This window comes from Gobio gobio, assembly GCF_949357685.1.
Source record: "Gobio gobio genome assembly, chromosome: 17".
In the NCBI taxonomy this organism is placed as follows: Eukaryota; Metazoa; Chordata; class Actinopteri; order Cypriniformes; family Gobionidae; genus Gobio; species Gobio gobio.
Genome location: NC_137110.1, coordinates 7,439,405 through 7,458,997, shown reverse-complemented (window position 1 = coordinate 7,458,997; position 19,593 = coordinate 7,439,405). Strand labels below are relative to the sequence as shown.

The 19,593-nt window shown below is 36.9% G+C and overlaps 1 protein-coding gene across 3 annotated transcripts in view; it reads left to right on the top strand.

Annotated features, from left to right (window-relative positions):
- Window positions 1-10,860, top strand: part of vapb (VAMP (vesicle-associated membrane protein)-associated protein B and C) — a 33,703-nt gene extending 22,843 nt beyond the window's left edge. For 2 of the 3 annotated variants that reach the window (XM_079840294.1, XM_079840295.1), the window contains 3 exons: window positions 2,040-2,120; window positions 2,330-2,506; window positions 7,275-10,860. In XM_079840294.1, coding sequence (XP_079696420.1) covers window positions 2,040-2,120; window positions 2,330-2,506; window positions 7,275-7,433 — 417 coding nt within the window. In that variant the 3' untranslated portion in view covers window positions 7,434-10,860. Of the gene's footprint in view, window positions 1-2,039; window positions 2,121-2,329; window positions 2,507-7,271 lie in introns of all 3 variants that reach the window. The other variant, XM_079840293.1, reaches the window with a different exon arrangement.
- The last annotated feature ends 8,733 nt before the right edge of the window (window positions 10,861-19,593 follow it).

Here is a 19,593-nt window from a genome sequence, read left to right as displayed (position 1 = left end):
TTTTATGTAGCCGATATGACAGACTTGAGCTGCACATGTTGCACTGTCCTCTTCTGAAGTGATTCCAATCATTTTTCAAGCAATTCAAACCCATCATTACATTTACATTTATGCATTTAGCAGACGCTTTTATCCAAAGCGACTTACAACTGGGGAGTACAGGAAGCGATCCGTCATGAAGAGTCGAATAAATGCAAAAAGTGCCTGAAATACTAAGTCTGTGTACATTGCTTAGTGTAGCACAGGCTAGAGTAGGGAGGGAAAAGGGGAAGGAAGAGGAAAAGAGAGAAAACATTTTTTATGAGGTTATGGCGAAAAGTGCGCATCTGAAGTGTCCCAGTTGAAGGAAATTATCCATTATTTATCATTTTTAATACATCTGCCAAATTTTCTTATTGGGTCGATAATGATAACATTAAAAATGAGCATATATTGGCTGATACCTAGCCTAGAAATCTAGACACACCCTAGCGGCAGCAAATGTAATTTGCAGTCAGGGTCGTCTAGCAACTCTCCGTTGGCTTGCGAGCTTGAAAAACCAAACTCTAGTCAGGCCAATCACATCGTGTATAGAGTCGGTGGGCGGCCTTAACATAATGATGGCAGAGTTGCGACGGTTCCGTGTGTGAATGGCAAAAAAGGAAGATGTGTTTGGAGTTATGCCGAACGTATACAGCAAAAGTTTAAGCTATCAACTTGCTCCACTGGTGGGAAAACACATGGAGCTCCGCCACAACCCGCTTGTGATTTGTTGTCTCACCACTGATAGAGCTCTGGTTGGTTGTAGCGTTATCCTATTGCGTGCAGAGGGAATTTGAAAGACAACTGTTTATCCCGCCCCTCAGATTGAGCCCTGCCAATGGTGTGTTCCCAGAACCAACATCTTAATGTGGGTCTGGCACCGGTATGGTAGCCGATATATCACCATATTTTAATTAACTATTTTTTATTTTTAGTTAAAAATAACAACACACAATAGTCTTTTGCATTATTTTAGAAGTTTTTCAATATACAGACTTCATAGAAAGTGTGCTACAATCCCATTAAGCAATAATATTGTGATAACCCCCAGCATAGATCAACAATATATCATACAAAGGGTGTGAATATACACTATTCATTAACAACATGTATTCTTATTTCTGTGCCAGAGTTATTATATTGATTAATAATAGATAGCTAATCTGTGGGCTTTGTATATGTGCATTTCTGAAATGCATAACATGTACAAATCAATTTAAATTGTAATGTAGATGCATTTTCTGTGAAGTTGCTTTGAAACGATATGCATCGTGAAAAGCGCTATACAAATAAATTTGAATTGAAATTTGAATTGAATTGAGTTTGCTGTTCAAGTAATACAAGCAAATGTCATGTGTTTGACGGGGTTCAAGAGCAAGATCCAAATCTCGTTCACAACTTTCTCGTTTCTGAGCTTTCTGAAATCGAGCATACTGAACATTTGTGTGCATGTGCAGATGTTACAGTAAATAGGTTATGAAAACGTCAGGAAGGAGAAGCTGGAAAAAAATGTAGAGCAGAGATCTGGCTACTTATTCGCTGTCCTGAACTATTTCCAATTTGTCTGTTGATGGCTCCATAGCTTGACTCCAAAACCGAGGGAGCTGCCTTGCCGTCTGCTGTCTACATAGGCAGATACCTAAGTCTAAGATCCGAGAGCTCACAAATGACTGCTTTGAAACTCTCTTCATGGGCAACTTAATGCATAACGTCCACAATTGGCTCAGTTGGCATGTGGCCAGTTAATGGATCAATGCTGTTACCAGCATAAGAAATACACAGTACATAAATATTGTAGTACATTTTGCAGTTTTAATTTTTCAGAGATTTTCTAGCAATACTTTTTATCATCAACATTTCTTTGGGGAAATCTTTCATGGTGGGAAGGAGCCTATGATGCCTAAAAAGGCGGTGTATGTAAGCAGTTTGCTAGGGTAAACAGCTCATGAGGTGTTTATTTGGTGTATAATCATATGTAGGCACTTGTTTACACATGTTGTTGTTGTTCTCTCCTGCAGTGGAAGGATGCCAAGCCCGAGGATCTGATGGACTCCAAGCTGAGATGTGTCTTTGAGATGCCTGCTGAAAATGAGAAAACAGTGAGTTGGATGGGTTTTCATGCATTTCCTCATGTTAGCTCCGAGCTGTAGGCAGTGTGTGAAATGACAATGACAGCATGCATGACTACATTAATGTCACCCTCTCCTAAAGATAATAGGCAAAACAGATTCTTGGCTCTTTTATGGATGCATTTGCTTATGATTCTGTCTCTCTCTCTGTGTGTGTGTGAACCTGATTTTGGCCGCAGCATGAAATGGAAAGCAATAAGATATCCTCTAGTCTCTCAAAGTCGGAGTCATCCACATTGTCTATGAAGTCCATGGCCTCCAGTATGGATGATGGAGAGGTGAAGAAGATCATGGAGGAATGTAAAAGACTGCAGACGGAGGTGCAGCGGCTACGAGAGGAGAACAAACAGATCAGGGTGAGTGTTTGCTAATTATGTTCTTGCAAGTATTATTGTCAGCAATAGTCACAAGTATTTTAAAACATTAGATGTGTTATCTTTCAAACTCATAATTCAAATGTACATAATTATGTATTGAAAAATACATTATATACACTACCGTTCAGAATGATTTTTGAAAGAAGTCTCTTATGCTCACCATTTATTTGGTCAAAAATACAGTAAAAACAGTAATATTGTGAAATCTTATTACAATTTAAAATGAATGTATTCTATTTCAATATTTTAAAAAAATATAATTAATTCCTGTCAATTTTCAGCATCATTACTCCAGTCTTCAGTGTCACATGATCCTTCTGAAATCATTATAATATGCTGATTTGATGCATAAGAAGCATTTCTTATTATTATCAATGTTAAAAGCCATTGTGCTAGCCTGACAAGCCAGACCCAACTCCCCATTGGCAGGGCTCAATCCGAGGGGCGGGATAAACGGTTGTCTTTCAAATTCCCTCTGCACGCAATAGGATAACGCTACAACCAACCAGAGCAACGAAGAAGGTGAAGCGGAGTTAGTTGATAGATTAAACTTTCGCCATATCCGGTCGGCAAAACTCCGAACACATCTTCCTTTCTTAAGAATGACTTCAGTGCTGTTCTTTGTTCTTTCCTCAAAGAAAAGCTTAACTCCAAGTCTTCCAGAGTCGCGGCCAAAGCCGATTCAAAAGACCGCTGTTCGCCAGCTTCTTTGTTTACAAGCAGCACGCAGGACCGCGTCAACTCTGCCGTCATTATGTTAAGGCCGCCCACCGACTCTATACACAATGTGATTGGCCTGACCAGAGTTTGGTTTTTCCAGCTCGCAAGCCAACGGAGAGTTGCTAGACTACCCTGGCTGCAAATTACATTTGCTGCTGCTAGGGTGCGTCTAGATTTCTAGGCTAACGTTGTGCTGCTTAATCGACCACATTTGAACTAGTCGTGATGGACAGATCGTTAACATGAATGGTCCATGTGGTAATTTTATCAGGCAGGAAATTTAAACATTTGCCGAACATTCATAGACCTCAGACATGGCTGATCATTTGAAACATGTAAGTAGCACCCTAACGTTAGCCACTTTACATGGCCACTCGCTCTAATGTTAACGCTAACCTAGATAAATGTGTGCTATTATAAGGTACCTATCCAAATGTTTGTGCGGAGTGTGGTAGCTAAATTAGTAGGGGTGTAACGATTCGTTTTAACAACGATTCGATTCATATCACGATTTGAGGTTGTCGATACGATTCAAGGACGATATTGGTTCATTTAGAACGATACGATCCGAGACAATTCAGTGACTTGAAATCGATTCAGTAACTTTTTAGCCAAAAATTGTGTGACTGAAATAAATATCTGGATACTGGTCAGTGCAGGTGAAGTTTCCTAGATTCCTGTTGTTTCTTGTAAGGGAATCAGGTATCAATTAATTATGGATATAAACAAACAAGTAAACAACAATTAATGGAAAATGCATTCACATTTTATTTGAATAAAGTGCAACCAACAGTTTAGGTTGAATTAACAGGAAGTTAACCTTTTCTGCTCTCAATTTCAATATTCAATACATTTTCAATAAAAGCACAGTAAGTGCAACCAACATTTCAACAGTAGGTTAACCTGCTACTTCTGCTTTTGTTTTCCAACATAAAAATATTACAATATTAATATCAAAAATAAAGTGCAACTAACTTCTCTTCAGGTTTATTTAATAGTAGGTTTACCTGCTACTTTTGCTGTTGTTTTTCAACATTAAAATGATACAAATACAATATTAATATCAAAAAATAAAGTGCAACCAACATTTCTTCAGGTTGAATAAACTGGCTGAACCTGCTACTACTCTCAGGTTAATAAACAAACAATATTTAACCAAAGATAAAATGCAACCAACTACTCTTCAATGACTCTACATATTTTTTTTTTTCTCAAAAATATCAACTGATCAACATGATCTGACCGCAGAACACTTCTCTGTGCGTTCACTATGTCGCCAGCAGTACTAAAAACTTGCTCTGCTGGCACACTGGTGCCAGGAATGCACAGGTAACATTTAGCAAGGGTTGAAAGTACAGGTACAGGTAGCTCTTTCTTTTAATTTCTCGCTCGTTGGCTTCTCCTCTGTCATCCGCCATGCTATGTTTTGTTTTCTTAGCGCTGCTGCTGGTGCGTGGTGATGATGTCACAGATAGGCAGACTGAATCGAGTAACGTTTAACGCCTTTATCATTAAAAGTGCTAAGAAAAAACCTCCATATAAAGTCTGACGTGCTTAAATCAAATGCTTTATTTCCTATTATCGATACAATCGATTGATTACCTTTTAAAACGATGTTAGATCGATATATGTCGTCCGGAAGGCCAAGTTGCCGAGCACAGATCGATGTAGTTAGATCATAGGAATATAAATCGATACATCGATGTAGTAGATGAATCGTTACACCCCTATAAATTAGTATTACGTTTACTGCATGCTTTACTTATTGTGCATTTCCCTCAAAGGGTGCATACACTATCCTCTTTGCAGCTGACACCGACTCAGAAATCACTAGTCTATTAATAAAATGTTATACCCCTGGTTTCACAGACAAGGCTTAAGTCCGTTCAGGCTGATTTGTTTTTTTGTCTCGTTTTGTGAAGAATGACATTACTAGGTAATAAAATAATACTAATAATAATAAAAATTTAAATAAATGCGTCAAAGAAAAACGGGCAAGGCTGAGACATGCAGCAAAACAAAGGAAGCGGGCCCTTGAAATTCTGGTGGCTAAACGTCAGAAGAAATAGGGTTTAACTTACAAGGTGGTGTACAAAGTATCCCATATTGATGCATTTGTAGCCAGTGGGATCTTCAGTTGTTTCAGTTTTGAGTGTTACATTTTATCTGGTTGTCGTCGTCTTGTTTTTGTTTTGTTTTATGTATTCAGCTCCCACATCTATAGAATCCTTTTTTTGTGTTTTATAAAGAGTTGTTTTACCCTACATAAAACACAAAAACTTTTTTTTACCTCTTACCTGTTAGAATTAGTTTCAGACAGATGCAAATATACTTAATAGTGTCTAGAAATGAGCATGAAAAGTAAATATATTTAAAGAAGAAAAAAAAGTGTCCCGACGTCGGAGAATGTTTTCTATATCCACGCAATGTTCTGACCTTTTTTTACCCCTCACCCGTTTACATCTCTGCATGTAGAACAATATTATAATATTTCTCAGCCCTGAATCTGAAACCATTTTCCGATGTCACTCCCCAACCCCAAGTAGGGCCTATATATTTAAGTAATTAAAATATCATAAACGTCTGGTCTGACTAGTCGAGTAATGGCTCAAATGAGGCTTAAACTAGTCGCGAGTGAACGGGATCATCTCTTCCTGAAGATTAATAAAACAACATCAACATCTGAACGTATGTTGAGGATACATTACAACTTACTGAAACGTATCATATGTTGTGTAATCACACGATCAGTGTTTCAATGGCGGAAAGACATTGATAAAACAGCTTGTAAACAATGTCACGTAGCATCACATTTACCTCAGAAGTCATTCAGTGTCCACAGCTGTTAGTTTACTAGATAAATCAACTCTTTCACTAAATATATGCACTATATTAGCCTATTCATTATATTCTACCTAACCTGTTAGTGATGTCTTGAATATTTAATGCATGTTTAAATAAATCTGTCAGACACTGTGTATAGATGATCATATTTCAACAATAAATTGGAGTTAGAAGATTTAGAAGTTAATGCAAAAACTGCCTTATTTGAAGTTTAATGTTTGCACACAGCGAGTTATTTGAGTGTTATTATTATATCTAAAAATAAATAGCAACTGAATTTAGGCTAATAGTTTGGGCTCTGTTGTTAACCTTTAATATTAATGTACAAGTAAGGGCTCCCTATATAGTTTACAGCAATATCTTTAAGAAACTTTTAGTTATAATTTAATTAATTTAAGGACGGACACAATTTTTTCAGTTAACCACTGTTTAATAAAATAAATAAAAAGCAATTTTGTAAAACTGCTGTACCGAACCCATACCGAACCGTGACTTCAAAACCGAGGTATGTAACTAAATACTGTAAATGAGAGGAAATAGAAATATGTGGATTTCTACATGCAAATATTTTTTGGTCAATTCATTTGATTTGGAGGCATTGAAAAAGATGCTCAAATTACCAATAGACTGAAACAAAATAAAAAGATTGAAAGTGGCTTTTAAGGGTGCTCTTACTCTAAATACTGCCTAATTACAGGATTAAAAATGAAATGTTTATTCATTTTGAAGCATTTATATCATATATTTTTATTAATTTAAATGTTTTATTTTGTGCCAAAAACAGATCTAAGTTTTTCATGAAAACTTTGACCCTTAGAATGAAATGTTCAGTGTTCGACTGCTGTACCTTTTAAGAAACCCTTTTATAACCATCACCGTGCTCTCTATAGATATCTGCCTTTGAACAAGCCATACTGATTGACCACCACATTACTTTTGCTCTCTTCCACCATATTGTTTAAATTTGTAACGGCCACAGGATGTTGAGCATATCAAGAGACGGAACTGAAGATAACCTGCCCTTACTCATCAGCTGCAGCTGGGGACCATTACTGCTGCTTGTTTAATGAGACGAGCGCAGGGCCAAAAGCGCTTTTCATAACTCTCCAGATTATTTCTGTCATCTAACTGTCTTTATCTTTATCTCTCTCTTCCACTTTCCCCCATGTCCCCTTCCCAGCAGGAAGACGACGGTCTGCGGATGAGGAAGAGCACAGTAATGTCCGCTCCGCACTCATCTCAAGCGATGAGAGTGAAGGAGGAGGGGCTGAGCAGCAGGGTGATCGCTCTAATTGTGCTGTTTTTTGTTGTGGGTGTCATCGTCGGCAAGTTGGCCTTGTAAAATCCAAGAAGGGAGTGCTACAAGCATGCATTGCGGATGAAACAAAAACAAAACAGACAAATAACCAATGCAGAATTTGTTTAATCCAAATGGCATATCATTGGGGTAGATTTGGATTAGCGAGGTGTGTAAAATTAATAAAGAGATCAAGGAATTTCATCATGTTCTGTGCAAAGAAATAGATTTAAAAAAATAATGATAATAATAATAATCTGACACAGCTCTTGCCTCAAAAATTGTGAAATCATTCTGGCCCCTCTTCCTTAATCAGTTCTGATGCAAGTTCAAATGGATAACTGTCGTAGACTTTAACCACTAAAATGTCGTAGGGATTTTCTAACACCAGATGTGCGATTGAGTTAGAGTGAATGTTGTTTTATCACCTTTTTTTCCCCCCCGATGGGTCAGAAGCAAATCGAATCTGTATACAAATGCTAACGTCTTTTGAAAAGTGTGCATTTTTAATTTACGCATACCCAAACATCCTGCATTAAAGCAGCAGTCCACTGAAGTTTAGCCTGTGATAAAACGAGCCTTCTAGTACCTTCCCCAGTCACACTGTCGTTCAAATAACGTGTTTTATATCTTCCATCCACTTCCGTTCAGTACAGCAGATAAGTACTATAATTCAACATATATTTCCTCTGCAAATCAGATTACGTGCAGTTTTGCGATCGTATTGTGTCTTCACTAATCACCTATATTTTAGTTAAAAGACCATCACCGTTTCATTCAAATTTATTATGTTCACTTGCAATCACCCGCCAATCCACTTTCAAGACAAAACCACCACAAAAGTCTGATTTTTAAGTGTCTTTGGCGATACAGTGTAGGTTATAGACTAATCTTGAATCGACAGCGAGGAAATGGACTGTTAGCGAGTGATATTTCACACAGCTGTTACTGGGGAAGTGTTCACCTACTCCAAATGAACCATTTGAAAGCATATTTCTCTGCATGTCGGTGAGACTCAGAGCTGACATCTCTAAAACCAACACTTCCGATGATGCTTTGCACAAACCGATTTCCCTGTCAGGAACAGAATAGGTTTTTCACCTTTCTTTATTATTGTTTTTCTTTTGGTAAGGGATATGTGCTTGAATGCATGGCTCTGTTTAGAGCAAAAAATACTTTATATTTTATTAAGCTGCTCCATAGGTGAAATCTCCTCTTCAGGCCCTTTTAGCACACCTCTGTTTCCGTTTTGCTGCCTGTCGACCTGAGTTAATTGATTGATCAAGTCATTATTATATACAATAATAGTGCAGCTGCTAAGCGTAAATGCACCATGTACATGCAACTGGTTGAAGGTCTCTCTCTCCCTATGAACTTTCTGTCTGAAGATGCCACGAGGAGAGTTTACCATCAGGTCCATAAACACTATCCTCCCCCCCCCCCTCCTCTCACTTTACCCCTTCAACAACAACAAAAAAGAACAAAAAAAGTAGTTCAAGGAATAGCCGATCCGGACTTTTTATCATCATTTACTCGTGCTTCTGTGAAACCCAAAAGATGTTAGGAAGAGCTGCTCGATGAAAGTATCGTAAAACTAGACTTTTGAAGCACGATTCTGAAGCCATACACGAATAGCTTTGTGTTAGAGATGGACTGAAATTGATATGTTTGAGCTTTTGCATATGGTATATGTACTGTAAATGAGATTTGGCATATGAACGGTTATCAGTGACAAACGGCTCAACTTTTGGTCTGTTTTCCACACAACAACACAATCGCATGGCTTTAGAACATAGTACGCAAGTTGTTTGGATCTTGTCTTGTCCTTTTTGGATCTTTGCAGGGTAAATCCCCGTCTGCTTTTGTGGAAAAGAGCAGCTTTCTCTATCGTCGGATTTCATAGAAGAAAGTGAATGATGTGACACGATGTGCGAGTAAACGGTGACTAAATGTTTATTCTCGAGGCAACTATTCCTTTTTAAAACTGACACGTGTGAGTATTGTAACCTGTATTTTAGCCATGCCAAGCCTACACCTCATTTCCAGATAAATGCATGGCTTCGATATGCCTTGTCGGTGGTCTGAAATGGTTTATCTCGCAGCATAAGGCTTTAAAAAAAACAACACTCCTGACATTTCTGCACTGTTTTCCTGAGCCCTCTGTTTCTTTGCTGTCCTCTGATGTTTATTTAGTCGTTTTGTTTGGATTTAAGTTATGAATAAAGCTTTTATTGCACAGAACTGTTTATATTAAAAATGCACTACATATAAAGAATGTCATCTTCCCATGCACAACGGTCTGGTCTTTGTGAAATAACCGAAATGACGCCCGAAAAGAGACTCTTCCTACAGGGGGACCATTTTGTGACCTGATATGTATTTGTGTCATAGTTTGGTGTTGTGGGAGCGTCTTTTTCTTTAATGTTTCTCTTCTGCTCCCTTTCCTTGAGAAGCTTTTGTTTGAGTTGATCATCTTATTGCTAGATATTGGATTGCGGAGAACAGAGGAGCTTACGATATTGACAAACGGCAAAACTTTGCTTTGTAAGTAACTTTAGGAGACATTCAGGGTATAGTGATTTTTGGACTGCAGTTTATGTATAGTTCACCAAGGAGTATGATTGCCATGGAGAGGGAGGGATTTGGGGGCCTATCAGCCAATCAGCTGGCTCATAATGAAAGCTAAACCTTGTTATAGTGCCCCAAACCTTCACATACAATGTAAACATGAAGGTGACCGTTTTGTATGTATATAAATAAATAATGAGTCTAAGATGAAAATTAAGGTTGATATTCCTAGTCAAGTAGTCTATAATGGTATATAAAGAAACCCCAACTTTGTTGGACTATGTAGCATCTTAATAAATTAAATCAATAAAGCCCCAGACCAAAACTTTTTCTGCTGTTTGTTCTTTTGTCCAGTTTCCATTGTCCGCTTTATGCATTTTCAATGTATTGTGAATTGTGGGCCTGCCTGGTATATGCTTATTAATCTGTATTGACAGCAAAATGATTGATATTTTGCTTGGCATTGGATTTCTGGGGATATTTATATGTCACCTGCCTTGTGACTCTTCATATGACTTCGGAAATTGCACACTTTAGTCCACCTTTTTTTTTTTTTTTTTAGAGTTTTCATTTTCACTTTCTTAAGCATTACGGTTGTGGTGGAAAAACTAGTAAACCTCTATTATAGACCCGTGACATCATTAAACTCTACCGTCGGGTCGACCGCAGTGCTTCTGATGTTAACTTTAAAAGTTATTTTACCCACCATGTTCAAGTTACAGAAAATGACAGGACACCTGCACAAATGTATACATAACTTGCAAAAATAACGTATTAAAAAAAGTTAAGTCTTCCAGCTATAGCTTACTAAGCTTGTTTAGACATTTGACCTTGCAGGATTGTGGACCTTGATTTGGTGTTGGCTATAAAATGTTTATGCTGTGTCCCCTTTTTTATATATAAATTTGGAAAAACAATAGAGAGCCAGATGTTGGTCTGCAGTTACATAGAAATATTTTATTAAGTAATTCGATACAAAACTTGAGAACATAAACAATTAAAACCATAAAAACAAACAATTGCATTACATGCATAACTGACAGCGTTTTTAAGTATTAAGTTAAATTATTGTTTTGTTTTTTTGTAACAAAAGAAAAGTTAACCACATTTTGCTATACATTAAATGCTGTGTTCAGCAACTTGTGATTTTTTTTGTTTTTTTTGTTTTTTGGGAGTTTGAAACTAAATGTTGATTGAGTTGTTTAGCCAAAACATGTTGAAATATCTATCTATCTATATATATATATATATATATATGCCCCTTTTTGCAAGATGTAATAAGTTTTAAGTTTCCCCTGAATGTGTCTGTGAAGTTTCAGCTGAAAATATCCCACAGATCGTTTATTATACCATGTCAATTTTTGAGTGGAATGAAAACATGCTGTTTTCGTGCATGTCTCTTTAAATGCTAATGAGCTGCTGCTCCCGCTTTTCAGAAGAGGGCGGAGCCTGTACAACTCGTGCATTGGATACTCAATAAAAACCAAACAGGTGTTTTAGTTTTTGGCAATCTTCTCTATATCGCGGTCACGTTCACGTGACACTGCGGTTCTTCATCATCATGAAAGTTTATTATCTGCATGCGTTTTAAAGCCATATCAGTTTAAACTTCTGTTTTTCTGATCGCACACACCCGAAGCACGCGCACAGAGAGTTGTCAGATGGAGCGTCACGTGAGTATTAAACTTCTCTTTCACTTCTTATTGTGGTTAAACTGTCAAATACACAAGGTTATGTTTAAAACACACAAAATTCACATAAACACAGTCACTTATGTTTGTGAACGTAAACAAGTAAAGAAATCCCATGTGTAGACTCAGGCTGTATTAGATCTGTGTATTAAAGTGAAAGCAGCGTCATAGTACTGCTGTACATGCTGTTAAAGGGTTAGTTCACCCAAAAATGAAAATTAGCCCATGATTTACTCACCCTAAAGTCATCCTAGGTGTATATGACATTCTTCTTTCAGACGAATAAAATCTGAGTTATATCAGCAGTATAATAGCAGTAATAGTTGCTCTGTTTTTGAAGTCCATAAAAAATGTCAAATGTCTTCTGAAGCTAATTGATGCGTTTATGTAAGAAAAATATCCATATTTAAAACTTTATAAAGTAAAGTTTCGGCCGACCACCTTCCCTGTTCAATTTATGGAAAAATTGTTGAAAGTTCCCCTGCCGATCGAAAAACTAACGCAACCAGGTGTGCTCGTCATGACGTCATGTACGCATCTTGAGTTTCACTTTCAACACTTTTCCACAGAAGGTGATCAGCTCGAACTTTACTTGATAAAGTTTTAAATATGGATATTTTTCTTACTCAAATGCGTCGATTCGCTTCAGAAGGCCTTTATTAACACCCCAGAGCCGCATGGAGCACGTTATTCGACGGACAGGTGCATTTTTTTTATTGACTTAAAAAACAGCAACTATTACTGCAATTATAAAGCTTGGATTAGCCTGGACTTTTTTAATATAACTACGATTTTATTGTTCGTCTGAAAGAAGAATGTCATATACACCTCGGATGAATTTAGGGTGAGTAAATCATGGGCTAATTTTCATTTTTGGGTGAACTAACCCTTTAATATGAATCAAACTACAAAAGAAAAACGAAAATCACTGCTCTTGATTGAATCACTTTAGTAGCTTTAATAAGAAATAAATGTGTTATTTAAATGCTGCTGTTAAATGAACTGTATCTATCCTAATAGGGCGGAGTCTGTCAGCAGTCTTGGGCGGGGCCTGTGAAAAGTGACATCACGCCACATTGCATAAACTGCTAACAGCCTATTCTGAGGGTATGTTTACATGACAACGATGTACTAAAAACAAAACTTTTTCCGTTGTACTGATGACAACGGTAACACAACTATTGTCAAACGGAATCCGAGAAAAAGACTAAAAACGCTGTATTATACTGCCAGTAGTTAGCAATGTCAATTTGTAAAGAAACACTACACGTTTTCACAGATACACATTTTTATAGTTTACGGTATCGTTTTCAAAAACTTGCACTTTGAATCCCATTTTCAAAAGTTTGCATTTTCAGGCCCAAAACGCATGAAAAGTTTTCCTTTTTAAATGTAAATGTTTAAGTGTAAATGTCCCCTCAGACACTGATTTATGAGGATTATAAAAAAAAAAGGAGTGGGTGGATTTTTATCATTATAGGGTGGTTGTGTACACACACTGCCGACACACATTTATGTTCAAACACCATGTAAAAGTGAATTTTGCATAATAGGTCCAACTTGGTGTCTATGAAGATAAATGGCATATACTGCATCTCATAACGCACAAATATAACAACCTTTTGGTTTGGTGTATGTTCTTTTGCGAACTTTAAAACAAGAGGCGTAATTTGAAAACGTTACGAAAGACTAGACGTGCATCTTAGAGATATTTGCCCTGGTTTTTCATAAGGATTTATTTGAGCCAATACAGGACCTCACACTTACACTTACTGTATTGTAACAGATACTGTAAGAGACCTTATAGATATATAATGTCTTTTAATATTTCCTTTTGTCAGTGGTTTAGCCAGAGGGCCTTGCTGATGTTGAGATTTTATTAGACAGCTGCAGCTCATATACTGAACTGTACAGCCTTGTAATGGATGTTTCTAATGGAGCTTGTGAGTGGAGGTCTGTAGTCGAGAGTATAAAAGGGCAAATCTGGCCCTGACGTAACACTTTTAGCAATGTGACTTTCCCGCTTGAGATGATGGAGTATTAATGAATTGTGTGTGTATCTGTTACTGTACTCTGGAAGACTTTTAGAAAGCTTCTTGCTTGTACCAGCTGGGTCTCAAGAGGTAATATCATTTTGTGGGATGAAATCAGTTTCATGATGGTTTGGACGGACTACCGTCAAATAATGACTCTTATAAATAGTGCAAATGCTTACCATGTGTTAAGAATACTTTTGTAATGAGATACAATAACACTTTTTTTAAGCATCTCTGCTACATCTAAAGCCATGTCAGTTGTCTGGCCGACAGAGGGGATTTTTTAGGCTGCTGTTAAGTAGTTAAGTATGGAATGTTGTCTTTGTACTTTTGTCATTTTAGCATCGAAGGGCTGGATTTCATCATCTGTTTAAGAAGTTGGTTCACATTGTTTCCTTACTAGGGAATTATTATGACAAACCCACAAAGATTCTGAGGTTTGGATGCATCGATTTGCTGAAGGAAAATGTTTTACTTTGGCATTGTTGTTGTACGGTTTTTAATTATCGTTTGCCAGCCAGGAACGTGTTCTCTGGCAGATGTGTGATTGCACAGTGGACTGTGCATGTCAAGTCTAGTTGATTTGAAACTTTGGTCAATGTTTTTCAAAATTGAGCACTATTGTTGGACTTTATTTACAATGATTGCAGTCTGAATTAGGGTTTCTAAAGTTTCCAGAAACGTTCCATGATTTTTTGGAAACTTTTGTAAAGTTTCTAGAAATGTAACGAAAATATTCAGCCCCTTTGCAACCCTAGTCTGAACACAAGCAATCCAGGTTCTTACACAAGCACACAACTATGTTTGCAATGCGTGCAACCGACATTTATTCAGCATTCAACAATTAAACAATGTTTTATGGCTGATTGCTGGTTGTGTATAATGAGTAGGGATCGATCGATATGGATTTTTTTGTGCCGATACCGTTTTTCATCAGCCTTAGCCGATGACCGATACGGGCTGCCGATTTTCTTGAGCCGATATTTGGAGCCGATACTGCTTTTGCTCCCTCAATTTACAACATAAAAATGACACAGTGATCATGATGATAATTTAAAATTTACAATTTAAAAAAGGAACATTTATTGAACTAAAAAAAACAATATTTAAAAAATAATAAAAACAGGTGATGTAGAACAAGAAAAAAAAAAGAGTTCAGTGGTGAAAATAAATTCTGAAAATAAATATTTAAGCATAAATAAAATAATTACACTATTGCACACAGTATCAACAAGCAAGCAGCATAATAAAGTGCACACTGACTGTACTATACTTAATTTTAAAACTATTTACAACCTAGTGATTTAATGGTTACACTCTTAAAAATGCTGGGTTAAAAATAACCCAAGTTGGGTTGAATATGGACTAACCCAGCAATTGGGTTGTTTTGACCCAGCGGTTGGGTTAAATGTTTGCTTAAAACAACCCAATTGCTGGGTTAAAACAACCCAATTGATGGGTTAGTCCATTTTCAACCCAACTTGGGTTATTTTTAACCCAGCATTTTTTAGAGTGTAGGTGCACTTAACTTAATCTCTTGTAGAGCAACACCAGCGGTAATTCAGGAAAAAATCTCCCAATGCTCCACGTGAAACTTCAGTCTTTCGACCTTTTTACCATCGTGTCAATTCTCAATTGATTTTGATTAATATGCGCGAGGGAGGGAGAGCAAGACAGTTTGAAGACGGTGAGAGCTGCCTGTGGACGCCTGTCTGTAAATAATGCAGGGAAAAAAATATCAGCGAACGCAGCAGCCTTGTATCGGCCGATACACGTAAAAATATCGGCCCGATATATCAGCCGGCCGATATATCGGTCTAACACTAATAATGAGGCAATTTGTAGATGTGCATATATCATTTTTTTTTAATTTCCTGATTTTAAATTGAACATTGAGTGGCAAATCAACACCAAAATGATCTATTGTATAAAAGTAAACAAAACTTTTCTTAATATCAATATCTTCATAGTCTCAAAAAAAAAAAAAAAAAAAAAATTTATATATATATATAGTTTTTGTGTGTCACTTTAAATGCAAATGAGCTGCTGCTCCCGGCCCCCTTTCTAGGAGAGGGCGGAGCTTCAAGAGCTCCTGTTAGCAGCTCCGATCATGCAGATACACTGAAAATGTCAGCCTTTTATGTTCAAACCGGAGTGGGACGATGATGGAGGGACTCAAGAAGAAGTGACAACATGTAGAATGAGACAGAACGTTTCTGAATGGTTAGTTGATGAATTTATGAGTTAACTATCTACAAGTCATTGATTAGCATGTTCTGTCATGATAATCTATAAATCGCTCGTGTGGGAACTGTTGTAAGATGCCTTCAGAGCCATAGAATATATGCTGCATGAAGATAGAACAGGTATAGTTTAGTTTAATTATGGTTATAACTTTTATGACATGCTTTTGCACTTGTGTTACGCACTGTATAGCAATAAATGTGAAAAGACGGATGTGACCGCTTGGGCAGACTCCCAAATGTGCTCTACTTCTACAACTCTTCCACTTCTCAACATGGCCTTTGCATGTTCCCGGGGGCGGGGTTTATGTAAATTTTAGGGTTAGTGATGCCACTAACCTGTGAATAAGCTCGTTGTAGTAGCAGCCATTTGTTGTAGTCCTTAAAAAGCAATTTCTTTAAAAGTAAATATCTCCCTTTGCATTTAACTTTGAGCATCGTAATTTTGCAGATTTTGTTTAGGCTCAAACAGCAACATTACACACTAACTAAAGTTTAAAAAGTGAAATCATAATCAACCACCCATTTAAAATGTCATTTATTCCTGTGATGCAGCATCATTACTCGAGTCTTCAGTTTCACATGATCCTTCAGAAATGATTCTAATATGCTGATTTGCTCAAAAAACATTAATTATTACATTATTATCAATGTTGAAAACAGGTGTGCTGCTTCATATTTTTATTGAAACTATGATGCATTTTTCTTTTCGGGATTCTTTGGTAAATAGAGTCTAATATCAATCTAAATGTATTTGATACATTTAATGCATCCTTCTAGAATAAAAGTGTTAATTTCTTTCAAAAAAAATAAGTCTCTGAAATTCAGTGTACCTGATATTTTTCTTCATCATCATCTCTTGAATTGCTCTTGACAGCCAATGATTCGCCACAAGAATTAAGCACTTTCCATGTTCAGCCATTTCGCAAGTGAATTTGGGTCATGTTTTTGTTCACCTTGTGGTTTTTGAGGATGTCACGCTATTTAGTTCGATTCTACCAGTGGCAAATGCGCACGGCCTTTGATGTCGACAACAAAAGACATGGAAAATGTTTCTCCTCCCTTTTTAAAAGTTCTTAAGCTGGTTTATTTTGTCATCCTGACCCACTATGGGCAGCTCTAGTGTGTTGTTTTTGATCACAAGAGCCAATGATCAAAGACGCCCATCCCATTAGCAGTAATAATTGGAGCAGTGGAGCATGGAGCAAAGACACTGTAACTAGGACACAGTCACGCTGTTATGCTTCGTAACTTTTCATTGAACAGTGTAAAATAGGCCTTGTGTTAAATCTTTTTATAGATTCTTTTGACAAGCGAGAAGCGTGATTACAAGCCGTAGGCTTTTTTGCAATATGATCCTCTGACAGTTGGCTTTTATTAGTTGAACTGTAACCACAGAAAGAATTGTCACTCATTTTTAATCAGTTCTGCTGGACTTCTAGAGGTAACTTGGACTCATCTGTTGTTGCTGGCGAGCGCTAACAGACGCAACTGCTTTTGAGTGTCAGTATGGAAATGTGACTTGTTCTCCCTCTCTCTATTTATTATAGTTCCCAACCTTCGGAACTCTTGTTACAACCAAAAAGCATTACCTCATGGCACCCAGAGCCACCGTCACTGACAAGATTTAATATGAACAATCTGCTGCCTTTTGGATGTGACTCGCTGACTCGTTTTGCCCTCTTCCGTTACGTCCCTCGGCCAGCAACCATTATTTCATAACTTTTAACAGAAAAACCACAAACTCTTATCGTTTTATGATTCCAAAAGAGTTGTTTGACAGTAATAAGCCTGCAGATGGTTTTAATGACACCGATTAAGATAAGTCAAAAGTAGCAAGCGGAAGTCGTTTGAGTATTTTGGGTAATGGTTGGCCATATGACATGCAGTTGGGTAATATGACATTGCTTATTAAAGGGATAGTTCAACCCAAAATGAAAATTGTTATTAATTCATTCACCCTCATGTCGTTCCAAACCCTTTCCAATGAGACTTTCGTTCATCTTCTGAACAAGTGAAGATCTTTTTTGATGAAATCTGAGAGCTTTCTGCCACTCCATTGACAGCTGCACAACTCCCACTTTGACTCTTTAAAAAGTTCATAATGAGATCGTAAAACTAATCCACATGATTTGAGCGGTTTAATTAAAATGTTCTGAAGAGACTTGATCGCCATATATAATGAACAGATTTAATTCAGGCTTTTTTCACATTTAAACATTGATCAGCAAACATAAACAGAAGGCTCAACCAAACGTTTGAGCTTCCTCAAGAACCAATGAGGTTCATTCTCGTCTTACGCAGGTTTGGTTGAGCCTTCTGTTTATGTTTGCTGATCAATGTTTAAATGTGAATAAAAGCCTGAATCTGTTCATTATATATGGTGCGGGTCTCTTCAGAAAATTTGGACTAAACCACTCAATTGATGTGGATTAGTTTTACAATCTTTTTTTGAAGCATCAGTGTCAGTTGCGTAGCGGTCAATGGAGGTACAGAAAGCTCTCAGATTTCATTAAATCTTAATTTGTCTTCTGAAGGTGAATGAAAGTCTTATGGGTTTGGAACGACTTGAGGGAGTAATCAATGACAGAATTTTATGCAATGAATTCGAGGGTTATCCCAATTCCTTCATGTCTGCTAGGTTTGAACTCTGGGTTCGGCTGTTATCTGGCAAGTGCTCATGTGGAGAACATCTTTGATTTATAAGATTGTCATTGTTGCATACAAGCAAAATGTTTTTATTCACGGGGCGCAGCAATGACTGCAAATATTTTTAGTGCCTTTGGTTCTGTAAGTATTTGTAGCATTCATTCTCCATAGGGATTTTAAAAGATTTTTTAATAGAGAGTTACAGCCCATTAACCAAACCACAAATTTATTAGAATTGGAACATCTTGAATTTTTAAACCAAAAAATTTAGAAATTGAAAAAAATAGGTTTGTAACCCTTGGAGAAATATTGTTTAAAAAGCTCTAAAAACATTGTACAATTATATTTAATTTAAAAAAATATAAAAATGTGGATATATAGAAAAAGATAAGAAGATTGAGACTGCAGAAAGACCTTGGGTGGATGTTGTGAGTTATTTTGCTGTAATTTCTAAGTATTTGCTGTTTCCATGGTAACAGTGACTTCTCTGACTGGTGGTCTGTTCAGGATTACGGGTAGCGTAGTTCTTCACAAATCATTGTAAATAACGTGGCTTTTACAGTAAGCATATATCATCAAGCCAGCACAGGCTCTTGAAAGGTTCTCATTATTGCTAAAAATCTGTTTCTCAATAAGGAACAGATTGGATTTTTCGTCATGAGCTGAATGTCTAGCATCTTTGATTATTTCGTAATTGACTCATACCTTTTTAGTTATCCCTAAAATCAGAGGGAAATGATAGGTGAATGACACTGATGTAGAAGAACCTAACCCTGGCTGTAAGCCTAAACTTGACATAAACTGTAAACTTGTCCCTCAAATCTGATTGGTTATTGGAATGTTGTTCCAGGATCAACAAAGATGTTGAACCAGGTACATTTTGTACTTGGTGAAATCACGTTCAGCATGTCTTATATATTAACTGATGCATTAATACTTATGCACGTACCTCAGGATTCTATTATAAAAATGTATAACTGGTTGCCAATAAAAAGCATTGTAACTAAAGCAATGTTTT